We start from the raw sequence: 14,766 nt of genomic DNA, 5'->3' as shown, positions 1-14,766 counted from the left end.
CCCTGTGACCTTGAATATGGGTGAAGGTCATTCATTTGAACAAACTTTGTAGCACTTCATCTCAGCATGCTACTGGCTAAATATCATCACCCTGAGCATTTTGGTTATTCAGAAGAAGTTGTTTAAAGGTTTTTTAATACAATTGACCCCTGTGACCTTGAATATAATTGAAGGTCATTCATTTGAACAAACTTGGTAGCCCTTCACCCAAGCATGCTACTGGCCAAATATCATCTCCCTGGGCATTTTGGTTATTGAGAAGAAGATGTTTAAAGTTTTTGACATATTTGACCCCTGTGACCTTGAAAATAGGTGAAGGTCATTTATTTGAACAAACTTTGTAGCCCTTCATCCAAGTTTGCTTCTGGCCAAATATTGACACCCTAGGCCTTTCGGTTATTAAGAAGAAGTCGTTTAAAGTAAAATATTGACGCCGGACGACGGACGGACGATGGACGGACGACGGACGCCGCGCCACGGCATAAGCTCACTTGGCACTTCGTGCCAGGTGAGCTAATAATTGATAGCTAGTGTACTCCATTGTTAGTAGCTGATTTCAACCTGTCGTTATCAGTAGTTACCTGTCGTTACCAGTAGTTACCTGTCATTACCTGTCATTACCAGTAGTTACCTGTCTTGACCTGTAGTTACCTGTCAATACCAGTAGTTACCTGTCATTACCAGTAGTTACCTGTCATTACCAGTAGTTACCTGTCATTACCAGTAGTTACCTGTCATTACCAGTAGTTACCTGTCGTTACCAGTAGTTACCTGTCATTACCAGTAGTTACCTGTCATTACCAGTAGTTACCTGTCATTACCAGTAGTTACCTGTCGTTACCTGTAGTTACCTGTCGTTACCTGTAGTTACCTGTCATTACCTGTAGTTACCTGTAGTTACCTGTCATTACCAGTAATTACCTGTCATTACCAGTAGTTACCTGTCCTTACCAGTAGTTACCTGTCGTTACCTGTAGTAACCTGTCATTACCAGTAGTTACCTGTCATTACCAGTAGTTACCTATCATTACCAGTAGTTACCAGTAGTTACCTGTCGTTACCTGTAGTTACCTGTCATTACCAGTAGTTACCTGTCGTTACCAGTAGTTACCTGTCATTACCAGTAGTTTCCTGTCGTAACCAGTAGTTACCTGTCATTACCAGTAGTTACCTTTCATTACCAGTAGCTACCTGTCATTACCAGTAGTTACCTGTCGTTACCAGTGGTTACCTGTCGTGACATGTCCTTACCAGTAGTTACCTGTCATTACCAGTGGTTACCTGTCCTTACAAGTAGTTACCTGTCATGACAAGTGGTTACCTGTCATGACATGTCCTTACCAGTAGTTACCTGTCATTACCAGTGGTTACCTGTCATTACCTGTCCTTACCAGTAGTTACCTGTCATTACCAGTAGTTACCTGTCGTTACAAGTGGTTACCTGTTGTGACATGTCCTTACCAGTAGTTACCTATCGCTACCAGTGGTTACCTGTCCTTACCAGTAGTTACCTGTCATTACCAATGGTTACCTGTCGTGACATGTCCTTATTAGTAGTTACCTGTCATTACAAGTAGTTACCTGTCCTTACAAGTGGTTACCTGTCGTGACATGTCCTTACCAGTAGTTACCTGTCATTACCAGTAGTTACCTGTCGTTACAAGTGGTTACCTGTTGTGACATGTCCTTACCAGTAGTTACCTATCGCTACCAGTGGTTACCTGTCCTTACCAGTAGTTACCTGTCCTTACCAGTAGTTACCTGTCCTTACCAGTAGTTACCTGTCATTACCAGTGGTTACCTGTCGTGACATGTCCTTACCAGTAGTTACCTGTCATTACCAGTAGTTACCTGTCGTTACCAGTAGTTACCTGACATTACCAGTAATTACCTGTCATTACAAGTAGTTACCTGTCATTACCAGTAGTTACCTGTCATTACCTGTAGTTCCATGTCATTACCAGTAGTTACCTGTCATTACCAGTAGTTACCTGTCATGACATGTCCGTACCAGTAGTTACCTGTCATTACCAGTGGTTACCTGTCATTACCTGTCCTTACCAGTAGTTACCTGTCATTACCAGTGGTTACCTGTCATTACCTGTCCTTACCAGTAGTTACCTGTCATTACCAGTAGTTACCTGTCGTTACAAGTGGTTACCTGTTGTGACATGTCCTTACCAGTAGTTACCTATCGCTACCAGTGGTTACCTGTCCTTACCAGTAGTTACCTGTCATTACCAGTGGTTACCTGTCGTGACATGTCCTTACCAGTAGTTACCTGTCATTACCATTAGTTACCTGTCCTTACAAGTGGTTACCTGTTGTGACATGTAGATACTTATCATCTTCATTAGTACCTGTTAATTACATCAAAAGCTAACAAAGTCACATGATTGTCTAGTATACCTTGGGCCCTAACATAATTATCTATAGTATATAGGCATTTAAGCATTGTTAGCTACAAATACAAAGACAACAAGTATTGTTAGCTTGGTTTTACCTTGTGGACAAATACACAGACAACAAGTATTGTTAGCTTGGTTTTACCTCGTTTACAAATACACAGACAACAAGTATTGTTAGATTGGTTTTACCTTGTGTACAAATACACAGAAAACAAGTATTGTTAGCTTGGTTTAACCTTGTGTACAAATACACAGACAACAAGTATTGTTAGCTTGGTTTTACCTCGTGTACAAATACACAGACCACAAGTATTGTTAGCTTGGTTTTACCTCGTATACAAATACAGACAAGTATTGTTAGCTTGGTTTTACCTTGTGTACAAATACACAGACAACAAGAATTGTTAGCTTGGCTTTACCTTGTGTACAAATACACATACAACAAGTATTGTTAGCTTGCTTTTACCTTGTGTACAAATACGCAGACAACAAGTATTGTTAGCTTGGTTTTACCTTGTGTACAAATACACAAACAACAAGTATTGATAGATTAGTTTTACCTTGTGTACAAATACACAGACAACAAGTATTGTTAGCTTGGTTTTACCTCGTGTAGCTTGGTTTTACCTCATGTACAAATACACAGACAACAAGTATTGTTAGCTTGGTTTTACCTTGTGTACAAATACACAGACAGTGTACAAATACACAGACAACAAGTATTGTTAGCTTGGTTTTACCTTGTGTACAAATACACAGACAACAAGTATTGATAGCTTGGTTTTACCTTGTCTACAAATACACAGACAACAAGTATTGATAGCTTGGTTTTACCTTGTGTACAAATACACAGGCAACAAGTATTGTTAGCTTGGTTTTACCTCGTGTACAAATACACAGACAACAAGTATTGATAGCTTGGTTTTACCTCATGTACAAATACACAGACAACAAGTATTGATAGCTTGGTTTTACCTTGTGTACAAATACACAGACAACAAGAGGCCCAAGAGGGCCTGTATCGCTCACCTGAATATTTAAGCAGTCATAGCAAAATATTCTCATTAAGTTAGATATATGTATATCCTACAGCAGAGGTCACGACCTTTCAGAGGTCATAACCCCTATCAGGGTCTCTTGATAAGCGCTTGATATATTGATCTCAATAGTCTATACATGTGCACTGATGTGAAGACCTTGTCTAGCATTAAAACCAGTATCACACCCTCAGCTTTCAATCTTATTTAAACTTCAAGGCCGCATATACATAAAGACAAAATAGAATAACAGTTATGTATGTAAACTCATTCACCCCTGAAATTTCATAATGAACTATTCCAACCTTTGAGTTGGAGGAGTTCAAATGTATCTTCAGGGGTGAATGAGTTAAAGCCAGTGCATTTAGAAATCAAGGAAAATATTTAATAGAAATTGAGAGAAAGAAAAATAAAACACAGAAGGGAAGGACAACTAAAATTTACGAAAATTAAAAAGAATTTATTTCATCAAAACACATTTTCAAGTGATTTTTGTAGTGAAAAGTCATTTCCAAAGAGGGGTGGGGTGGGAAAAAGATATGAAATACATGCAGCCGTACATAATTTCCCCGACTGAAGTTAATGAATATTGTAAGTTTTATTGCTTTGATACAGTCTGGTGACCGTTTAACCATACTCACGGTATATATCCTCAATAATATCAATAAACTCTACAGAATATGTAATACCCGTTCTCCTTGTGATAATCCTTTCTTATTTCACCTTCTCTTTTACACGTACAGGAAACATCAAAAGCTTGAATTCTATAGAATGTTCACTGAATCTCTGTCATTTTGGGATAATTTAGAGAGATATACGTTCACAGGGCTACTGTAAATTCAGATTTCAAAATACGGAGAGTATATTGAGGTTATAAGTAGTTCATGATTCAATAAACTTTTTCTGTTATGTATTTACAAGGGGAAAATCTCACCTTACAAACGACTCCATTACATATTACATGAATATTTCAAGGCTTGGGTGGTCCTATGTCAACGTCACTTCAGAACAACTAACAGTGGATGTTCAAGCACTTCAAATTTCATTTCTGACTACCGGTTAAAGTTTGAGATGTAAACACCCCAATTAATCAAATGTTAATTAAGGACAGATTCTTATTTCTGACTGGACCAATTGAGAGAAGCGTCATTTTTGAACAGAATTACCTGTAGTACATTTCTAAATCAGTACCTGAGAAATATAATTGGCAGGTAAATCTATCTTACGACGGCATGACGTCACAATGTAAAGACAAGGAGATGACGTCATGCTGTGGCATTAGTTTGAAGTAATTTTTATTTATTTTGCTTATATATTTTTTTCACTTGAGGTAATGTATCCACATTTAATTGTTGTGTTGTTCCTAATGTGAAGATTATACTTTCAGTATAAACCAAACTAATGTAAAGATTATACTTTTAGTATAAACCAAACTAATGTGAAGATTATACTTTCAGTATAAACCAAACTTGGATTCACTCTTTTTTTTCCATTCGTAAAGCTTAAATATCAAATCGAAAGAAGGTGCCGTTTAGCCACAAGATGGCGACTACACATTTCAATTAAATAAATCAGGGAGCAATGTTAGACGATGACTCTATCATATGTAAATGCGCAACACTTGGGAATATGATTCGGGTTCAAAAACCTCATCACTAGTCTCGTTATTTGTCACGACGAATTCTATTCCCTCGGATATTTCTATCCTATTTATAACCATATGAAAGTCGTTATAATGTTATACAGAGTATACACCCACATCACACGTTTTGTGTATTAACTCATGTCATATGACATATTGTATCATCATAATGAAATGATGCCAGACTTCCAGATAATGACGTCATAATGGAAACAACAGATATATATAATAATCAAGATGGCAATATCTTAAGACTGAAACTATATGAATTGTATGGTTTGGAAAGGTGTTTTTCGCAAAATATCTGCAAAAAATTCTTGATCAACAAATAACAAGAGATCCCAGAGGGATCTTGGCGCCCACCTTTGTACCATCTTCATTAGTTCTTTGTCAGTTCGATCTTTTCTCTTCTTTCCTTTATTCTGTNAAGGACCAAGGGGAACCTGCATATAAAATTTGAGAAAGATCCCTCTGAAACTTCTTGAGAAATAGCGATAACAAACTTTCACTAACAAAATCCAAGATGGCTGCCTGTCGGCCATGTTGTTTATCCAATCAGTCTCAAAAATTGCCCAGCATTTATGTAGAATAGATCGTATTTTGAAGGTAACGTTATGTCTTCTTGAAGGAAGAAGTCGTTATCGGGACTTTCAGGTTCTACTACACGAAATGGTAAAAGAAAATATAATTGTGCACATATCAAATGTCGTAGGAAAATTAGTTATAGTGTATAAAGTCCCGCATAAAAAAAGCTTGTGAAAACACAGCATCATTATATTATTATGAATTAATTTTATAAGTTGTGTTGTTGACAAATCTTTTTTTTTTTTCAGCTTTGAATTCGGTATTGTGGATTAGGATCAGCTGGAAGAACAGTTCAATGAATGTAGAATGTAACTTTCACATCATTAAAATATTATAGTTATAATTTAATATTTTTTTATTTTTTATATTTGTTGCGAAAAAAGCCGTCGTGCGCTATATGACCCTCTTTTTATTTTCAAAAGAGGGTCATCACCCTCTTTTAGTATAACCGGAGTTGGCAGGTATGTGTTAACTCTGTACAATTTTAATAACCCTTTGTAATTCTCTGGTTCGAACTGTTGCCAAACTCCAATAATCACCAATGCCTTATCAATGTAGTAAAAAGGTGATAATTAAGACAATAATTTTCATTTGTTTTATGAATTTTCAAAAGTCTTTAAATAATTGCACACCCAAACTCTCCCAAACATTTTGCCTCATGTCTCCATCATCCTGTTTGTTATCAATTTACTGTACAAAAATATATTGTTCAAGACATTTTATAACATTTCTCCTGAATGTTCTGTTCTAATCAGCATCTTCATGAAGCTTACTACTCCTAGTTTACCATCAGATAGTAACAGCTTGGAATCAATCACTCAAAAGATCATGACTTCACCTTCACTTTTTCCGTTTTTAATACAGAGTAGAAACCTGAAACAGTATCAATATTATTCTACTGTTCCATATCTATGTTTCCAATAATCGCCCATCCCTAAACAAATACTTCAATTAAAACAGATACGGTAATTTCACAGCATCCTGGGCTTTTCTTTATAAATATTTACAATATATAGTAATAGTTGACAATACAGACAATGTTTTGGCTAATACTAAAATATCACGTCAAGCAACGAGTATACAACTACATGATGAAGCAATACAATCAAAAACCAAAAATGAACTCTTGATTTACATCTTACTGACCGTCACTAAAAAATATCACGAAAATAATATCAAGGAATTAAAGTTAAATTTCAACCAACTTCAACTGCTTATAATAAATCAGGACCAATTTATTACATCCTGCATCTGTTTACATTTCACATCCACCAACAACATTATAAAATGTCCATAGCTCTATCCCTAGTTATGGAATGGAGCCAGTGGTTTTTGAATCGGGAAAACTGTATCAGTAAACCATTAAGTTTGGAATATCCGGAATAATATGAAATATTTATTTTTTAATTTGTTTGGCATCATATAAAAAACTAAAACATCTGTATTAATTTTGAAAGATTATTTCATTTCAGTTATTAGATATAGAATTAACATTTTACATACAAGTTTAAAATTCATTCTTTTTATTGGCAAATTTTGGAGAGATTTTTTGAAAAAATAGTGCTATTTCCCACTGGAAGAGGGGGGCCAATATTTGGCCCCTAAATGGCCCCCACAAAAAACCTGTGACATATATATATCTGTCACTTCCCTAAAACATGCATGATAAATCAGCATAACACAGCTATAAATGTCTTCTTTGTTTACAAACGAAACACAACCACGCAATTTAAAATTTAATACAAAGCATTTACCTTTGTCTTTAATATTCTTCATTTTCTCCGAATTTCTTCACAAACAGGACTCGGACCGTGAAACCAATCAATATATATCCTTTACAGATCCCAAATAAACCTCATTTCTGCCAAACTGAGCAGAAATGTAGATTTAACATATCAATCAATTACACCCGACATATTTGATACATTACAAGTGATACCAATGAGCTGTTCAAACTGGTTCTCTTTCCCTTTTGGCGTAGAAAAATATGTTTGGAAATTAATTTATTGCTCCTGAAACCTCAGCTAACCTCCTGGGTATGTCAATGTTTAACAGTTTGAGCCACTTTCCGTGATCAGAAGTTTAAAAGCATATACGATTCACAAATGAGATTAAAAATGAAAATAATTCCAGACTGCATACTAAATAAAAATCATCAAGAGCATTTCTTCTGGTGAACGGTCTCAGAATCCATAATTTAAACCACAGAAGAGAAGATGAAATGAAGCGCACACAAATCTACAGGTGTTCTAATCCTGCCACCAGTCTCGAAGGCAAATACCTGTACAGGTGTACCAATCAACAGCTCCAAACCTACAGGTATTTCTCCAAACCTCACCATGCACAAATAATCCCAAAGAAAATCACTTGACATTTCCAGAAACAGAACATACCGTTGGCAAATTTGTCATCGTGAGAGAAATGTAAATATCGAAATGTTGAAACACACATGTACAACTTGAGCTGGTGGTTGTCAGCTATTGGTCATTCGGACCAGGTAGACGTAATTCAGCACCACAGATGTATATATACTTACAGGTAGAGTTTTCATTTCATGTTGAGCACTTGATACCGGCAGAGACTAATCATAAATTACAGGTGACGGCCACACAGGTAACTGTTTATTATGTAGATAAATGGTACATCATGTAAACATGTACAATCAAAAGTCAAGTGCTCCTTTAATACCTGTTTTTGTGATTTTGAATGTTCCTGATATTCTCCTCCTTATCTAGATCTATTGTATAGCAGTTCAATTCAGATACCCATTGGAGACTTTCTCCTCTGTAAAAGTCAGCGAGATTAACAGGAAACATGTTATCAGTTCAAAAACTTTCCAAAACTTCCTTGTTGCACTTTTGAGAAATTATTGTGGTACCAACACTGACAAGCTGCCATAATAAACAAAGGTAAGTACTATGAACCTACGTGTTTAAATCCGTGTTCAAATTCGTATCTGTCTTGGCTAGTACAGGAAGACGTCTAACCTAGCCATACCTTTGTATCTCTGACGACTGACCAGCTGATCAGTAGCTACAGTACAGCTGTTCTGCCAGTCTGCTGTCAGTCAACAAATCAATTTTATCATGAATTTTTGATATCATTACCAGAGGAGGTTCCAGCGTGCGAAAAAAGGCCACACCAATGAAAATTAGTTTTACTGCTTTAAACCACTAGAGAAAGGCCACATCAATAACAATCTGTGTTTCTGGAATAAACCACTAGATAAAGGCCACATCAATAACAATCTGTGTTTCTGGAATGAAGACCACAATGTTAAAATTGGCATCACAGAAACAGACCAATCAAGGGAGGCCACACTTAAATACTGTATTTAGTTTCCCGCACTTACCAATAGAGGAAGATCAATCAAATAGTGATACAGAATCGTACCAACAACTATATAGAAAGGCCACAACAATAGACACTGCACTTATAGATGGAGAAAGCTGAACAGGTGACTCAGTGTAATATTTCATTCACCCCTGAAATCTCATAATGAGTTATTCCAGCCTTTGTATTGGAAGAGTTTAAAAGTGTGTTCAGGGGAAAAATCGCCTTAGACTTTTGATCAAACACTAGAGATTTTAAGGTTATATGAAGGACACATGTTAAACCATTCACCCCTGAAGACACATTTGAACTCTTCCAATTCAAAAGTTGGAATAGTTCATTATGAAATTTCAGGGGTGAATGCGTTAAAGACAACTCTAAAATTAGACTAAGTGGGACAGGGATCCTTAAAATAAGACTAAGTGGAACAGGGATCCTAAAAATTAGACTTAGTGGGACAGGGATCCTTATAAGACTAAGTGGAACAGGGATCCTTAAAATTAAACTTAGTTGGACGGGGATCCTTGAAATTAGACAAAAGACACATTTGAACTCTTCCAATTCAATGAGTGGGACAGGGATCCTTAAAATTAGACTTAGTGGGACAGGGATCCTTAAAATTAGACTAAGTGGGACAGGGATCCTCAAAATTAGACTAAGTGGAACAAGGATCTTTAAAATTAGACTAAGTGGGACAGGTCCTTAAAATTAGGTTTATTGGAACAGGGATCCTTAAAATTAGACTGAGTGGGACAGGGATCTTAAAAATTAGACAAAATTGGACAGGGATCCTTAAAATTAGACTAAATGGAAAAGGGATCCTTGAAATTAGACTGAGGGTAACAGGGATCCTTCAAATTAGACTTAGTGGGACAGGGATCCTTCAAATTAGACTTAGTGGGACAGGGATCCTTAAAATAAGACTTAGTGGGACAGGGATCCTTAAAATTAGACTAAGTGGGACAGGGATCCTAAAAATTAGACTAAGTGGAACAGGGATCCTTAAAATTAGACTTAGTGGGACAGGGATCCTTAAAATTAGACTAAGTGGGACAGGGATCCTAAAAATTAGACTGAATGTAACAAGGATCCTTAAAATTAGACTAAGTGGAACAGGGATCCTTAAAATTAGACTGAGTGGGACAGGGATCCTTAAAATTAGACTAAGTGGGACAGGGATCCTAAAAATTAGACTGATTGTAACAGGGATCCTTCAAATTAGACAAAGTGGAACAGGGATCCTAAAAATTAGACTGAGTGGGACAGGGATCCTTAAAATTAGACTAAGTGGGACAGGGATCCTAAAAATTAGACTGATTGTAACAGGGATCCTTCAAATTAGACAAAGTGGAACAGGGATCCTAAAAAGTAGACTGAGTGGGACAGGGATCCTTAAAATTAGACTAAGTGGGACAGGGATCCTAAAAATTAGACTAAGTGGAACAAGGATCTTTAAAATTAGACTAAGTGGGACAGGTCCTTAAAATTAGGCTTAGGGGAACAGGGATCCTTAAAATTAGACTGAGTGGAACAGGGATCCTTAAAATTAGACTGAGTGGAACAGGGATCCTTAAAATTAGACTGAGTGGGACAAGGATCCTAAAAATTAGACAAAATGGGACAGGGATCCTTGAAATTAGACTAAATGGAAAAGGGATCCTTGAAATTAGACTGAGTGTAACAGGGATCCTTCAAATAAGACTTAGTGGGACAGGGATCCTTAAAATTAGACTAAGTGGGACAGGGATCCTAAAAATTAGACTGAGTGTAACAGGGATCCTTAAAATTAGACAAAGTGGAACAGGGACCCTAAAAAGTAGACTGAGTGGGACAGGGATCCTTAAAATTAGACTAAGTGGGACAGGGATCCTAAAAAATAGACTAAGTGGAACAAGGATCTTTAAAATTAGACTAAGTGGGACAGGTCCTTAAAATTAGGCTTAGTGGAACAGGGATCCTTAAAATTAGACTGAGTGGAACAGGGATCCTTAAAATTAGACTGAGTGGGACAGGGATCCTAAAAATTAGACAAAATGGGACAGGGATCCTTAAAATTAGACTAAATGGGACAGGGATCCTTGAAATTAGACTGAGTGTAACAGGGATCCTTCAAATTAGACTTAGTGGGACAGGGATCCTTCAAATAAGACTTAGTGGGACAGGGATCCTTAAAATTAGACTAAGTGGGACAGGGATCCTAAAAATTAGACTGAGTGTAACAGGGATCCTTCAAATTAGACAAAGTGGAACAGGGATCCTAAAAAGTAGACTGAGTGGGACAGGGATCCTTAAAATTAGACTAAATGGGACAGGGATCCTAAAAATTAGACTAAGTGGAACAAGGATCTTTAAAATTAGACTAAGTGGGACAGGTCCTTAAAATTAGGCTTTGTGGAACAGGGATCCTTCAAATTAGACTGAGTGGAACAGGGATCCTTAAAATTAGACTGAGTGGGACAGGGATCCTAAAAATTAGACAAAATGGGACAGGGATCCTTAAAATTAGACTAAATGGAAAAAGGATCCTTGAAATTAGACTGAGTGTAACAGGGATCCTTCAAATTAGACTTAGTGGGACAGGGATCCTTCAAATTAGACTGAGTGGGACAGGGATCCTTCAAATTAGACTTAGTGGGACATGGATCCTTAAAATAAGACTTAGTGGGACAGGGATCCTTAAAATTAGACTGAGTGTAACAGGGATCCTTCAAATTAGACTGAGTGTAACAGGGATCCTTAAAATTAGACTTAGTGGGACAGAGATCCTTAAAATTAGACTAGGTAAATATTCTAAACCGTTGTAAGTATCTTTATTAATGTTGAAACTGAAAACATGTCTATATATAGATGTAGAATTTTACCTTACGATACTGAAAGCAGATTAAAAACAGCTTTATAAATTCAAAAATATTCTCCAAAAAGCTATCAGAAGAATTTGAGGAGTGTTTTATATATGAAGCTAACACAGCACGTTTTTACCTGGACTTTATTTACCTGGATGGTATTTACATATATGTAAGTTTACTTATGAAAGCTTCTACATGTATGATCTGACATGTCATTTGTGACTTAAGTACATTGATTTTTTACCTGAATACCAATAAAATCTGGTAAAAGTTAGGTGTAGAAGGGGCTTAATCTTAGTGTTGTGTGCCAGGTAACAATGTAATGCTATTAAACAGGTTTGTAAATCTGGGTGGGGAAACGTTTCAGTCCTGAACAGCAGACACGTCTAAAGAGCAGAAATATTGCTGTGTACCAACTGCAGACAGACATTGTAAATAACAGATGTGTTATTTCAGCCCAGCTGTTGGTATATTTACAGCTTGTACAATATGTACAGTGGTATCAATGAAGTGTGTCAATGAAGTTACACACTTACAAAAGATATTAATATTTTTATTATTTTACTTTTCATTTTTATTCACTTAAGCTTCATGTAATATAGACACTACGTGTAGTGATTGTCAAAAAAAGGAAATAAATTGAAAAAAATAAAAAATAAATCTTCATCAAAATATGTGGTGAAATAGCAGAATTGTTGAGCATAACATCTTTATAATCTGATACAGGGTATCCAAAAATCTTTTTAAAAAATCTTTTAATTTCCTATTTTATCTCAGAGGAGTTTTTGGCCCCCATTATTAGCTACCCCCTTGTGGAGTTTTGGGCCCCCATTATTAGTTACCCCCTTGTGGAGTTTTTGGCCCCCATTATTAGTTACCCCCTTGTGGAGTTTTGGGTCCCCATTATTAGTTACCCCTTGTGGAGTTTTGGGTTCCCAATATTAGTTACCCCCTTGTGGAGTTTTGGGCCCCCATTATTAGTTACTCCCTGGTGGAGTTTTGGTCCCCATTATTAGTTACCCCCTGGTGGAGTTTTGGGCCTCCATTATTAGTTACCCCCTGGTGGAGTTTTGGGCCCCCATTATTAGTTACCCCCCTGGTGTAGTTGTGGGCCCCCATTATTAGTTACCCCCTGGTGGAGTTTTGGGCCCCCATTATTAGTTTCCCCCTAGTGGAGTTTTGGGCCCCCATTATTCTCCACCAGGGGGTAACTAATGATGGGAGCCGAACACAAGGAGGTAACTAGCTCTGATAAACCATTTTTGAGAAGTTAAGCAAACTTTGTGGGATTTTCATGAGAAATAATAAAGATGAAATAAACAAAACAAGAGGCCAAGAGGACCTGTATTGCTCACCTGGATATCTAAGTAATCATGGCAAAATATTCTCCAAATGAGATCCAAGGGAATATGCCAGACCCCAAGGACAATCCTTGTAGTATGTCTCTATCAGATTTGTAATGCCCAGCAATTATATGTATGGTTATGGGGTGGGGATCTCAACTGTTTCCAAGCTGTGACTTAACTTAGGATCAATTCTAATATCATGACTGCATTCGTCTCTTTTTGCCCAGCTTTTGTATTTATAGTTTTGGGGTGGGAATCTAAACCGTTTTGCAGTTATGACCCACGGACTACGTCTCCAAGGGTGGGGCCAGACCCTAGGGCCATCCTGGAAACAAATGTGCATTCTTCACTTTGTACTCAGCAATTGTATATATGGTTGGATCTCAACCATTTCCAAGTAATAAACTTTTGTTGGCCCCACCCCTTAGCCTGGGGGGGTCATCCCCACCATTTGTACAATTTTGAATCCCTGCCTCCCATGAATGCTTCCAACCAAATATGATCGATATCCATGGCATACAGAAGAGGTCGTTTATAGCAATGGGAATTTTACATAATGCCCTCATCCACCAAAGATGATTCTGATCAAGATTGAATAATTTGACCTGCTAAAAATGGATAAAATATACCGTAAGTGTTATTTCCCTATATAAATTATAGTCAACTTTACCCCCTCCCCAAGGGAGAACAGATGGCCCGGGGCTCCTGAAATTTACAATTTAAATATAGCCCCTGATGATCTTTCCATCCATGCACAATAATTGACTGTAGTACCTCTGAGTCTGGAGAAGAAGATTTTTTAAATATTGATGGTATTTCTATCTAACGACATTATATATTGGTTGGCTTATTTAATTTTCAAGCATGGGCTTATTGCCGGATTAGTACAGCTTCAATGTAACCTATATATAACACTGTAACCATGGAAACTACATACAAGGTCTATATCCAATACAGTTCTACCCTCCTGCTGCAACAGAACTTCAAAGAGATTACCCTCCGCTACAAATAAAACAATTATAACCGAAATAATATCAAAAGCCAGAACTTACCTGCTTGATGTTACTGCAAAGTCTAATCCGGCCAGAACTTACCTGCTTGATGTTACTGTCTAATCCGGCCAGAACTGACCTGCTTGATGTTACTGTCTAATCCGGTCTATCAGCTGCTGAGGAGACGTTTTACACCTTGTTCCTCTTCCATTACAGCTGGTGTACCAATAGTCCACTGGAAAAACAAGAAAATGGCAAGTTCTATGACGTGGGTATAGCTTGCTGGGAAATAAGTAGCTATCAAATTTGTTCAGCCATGACGTGGGTATAGCTTGCTGGGATAAGTAGCTTTCAAATTTGTTCAGCCATGACGTGGGTATAGTTTGCTGGGATAAGCAGCTATCAAATTTGTTCAGCCATGACGTGGGTTTAGCTTGCTGGGAAATAAGTAGCTATCAATTTGTTCAGCCATGACGTGGGTTTAGCTTGCTGGGATAAGTAGCTTTCAAATTTGTTCAGCCATGACGTGGGTATAGTTTGCTGGGATAAGCAGCTATCAAATTTGTTCAGCCATGAC

At 37.2% G+C, this 14,766-nt stretch overlaps 1 protein-coding gene across 9 annotated transcripts in view; it reads right to left on the bottom strand.

The window, feature by feature from the left end:
• The window catches only part of LOC110456976 (myosin-IIIb-like), a 157,847-nt gene that overhangs the window by 134,701 nt on the left and 8,380 nt on the right, over positions 1 to 14,766 (bottom strand). For 3 of the 9 annotated variants that reach the window (XM_021508048.1, XM_021508053.1, XM_021508049.1), the window contains exon 1: positions 7,427 to 8,190. In XM_021508048.1, the coding sequence (XP_021363723.1) occupies positions 7,427 to 7,448 (22 nt within the window). In that variant the 5' untranslated portion in view covers positions 7,449 to 8,190. Of the gene's footprint in view, positions 1 to 7,426; positions 8,194 to 14,291; positions 14,425 to 14,766 lie in introns of those variants that run through there. The other 6 variants (XM_021508051.1, XM_021508052.1, XM_021508054.1 and 3 more) reach the window with 6 other exon arrangements.

Source organism: Mizuhopecten yessoensis, unplaced genomic scaffold (genome assembly GCF_002113885.1).
Source record: "Mizuhopecten yessoensis strain PY_sf001 unplaced genomic scaffold, ASM211388v2 scaffold8989, whole genome shotgun sequence".
Lineage (NCBI taxonomy): Eukaryota > Metazoa > Mollusca > Bivalvia > Pectinida > Pectinidae > Mizuhopecten > Mizuhopecten yessoensis.
The sequence above is the reverse complement of the archived record's forward strand: the minus strand, read 5'-3'. Positions and strand labels throughout refer to the sequence as shown.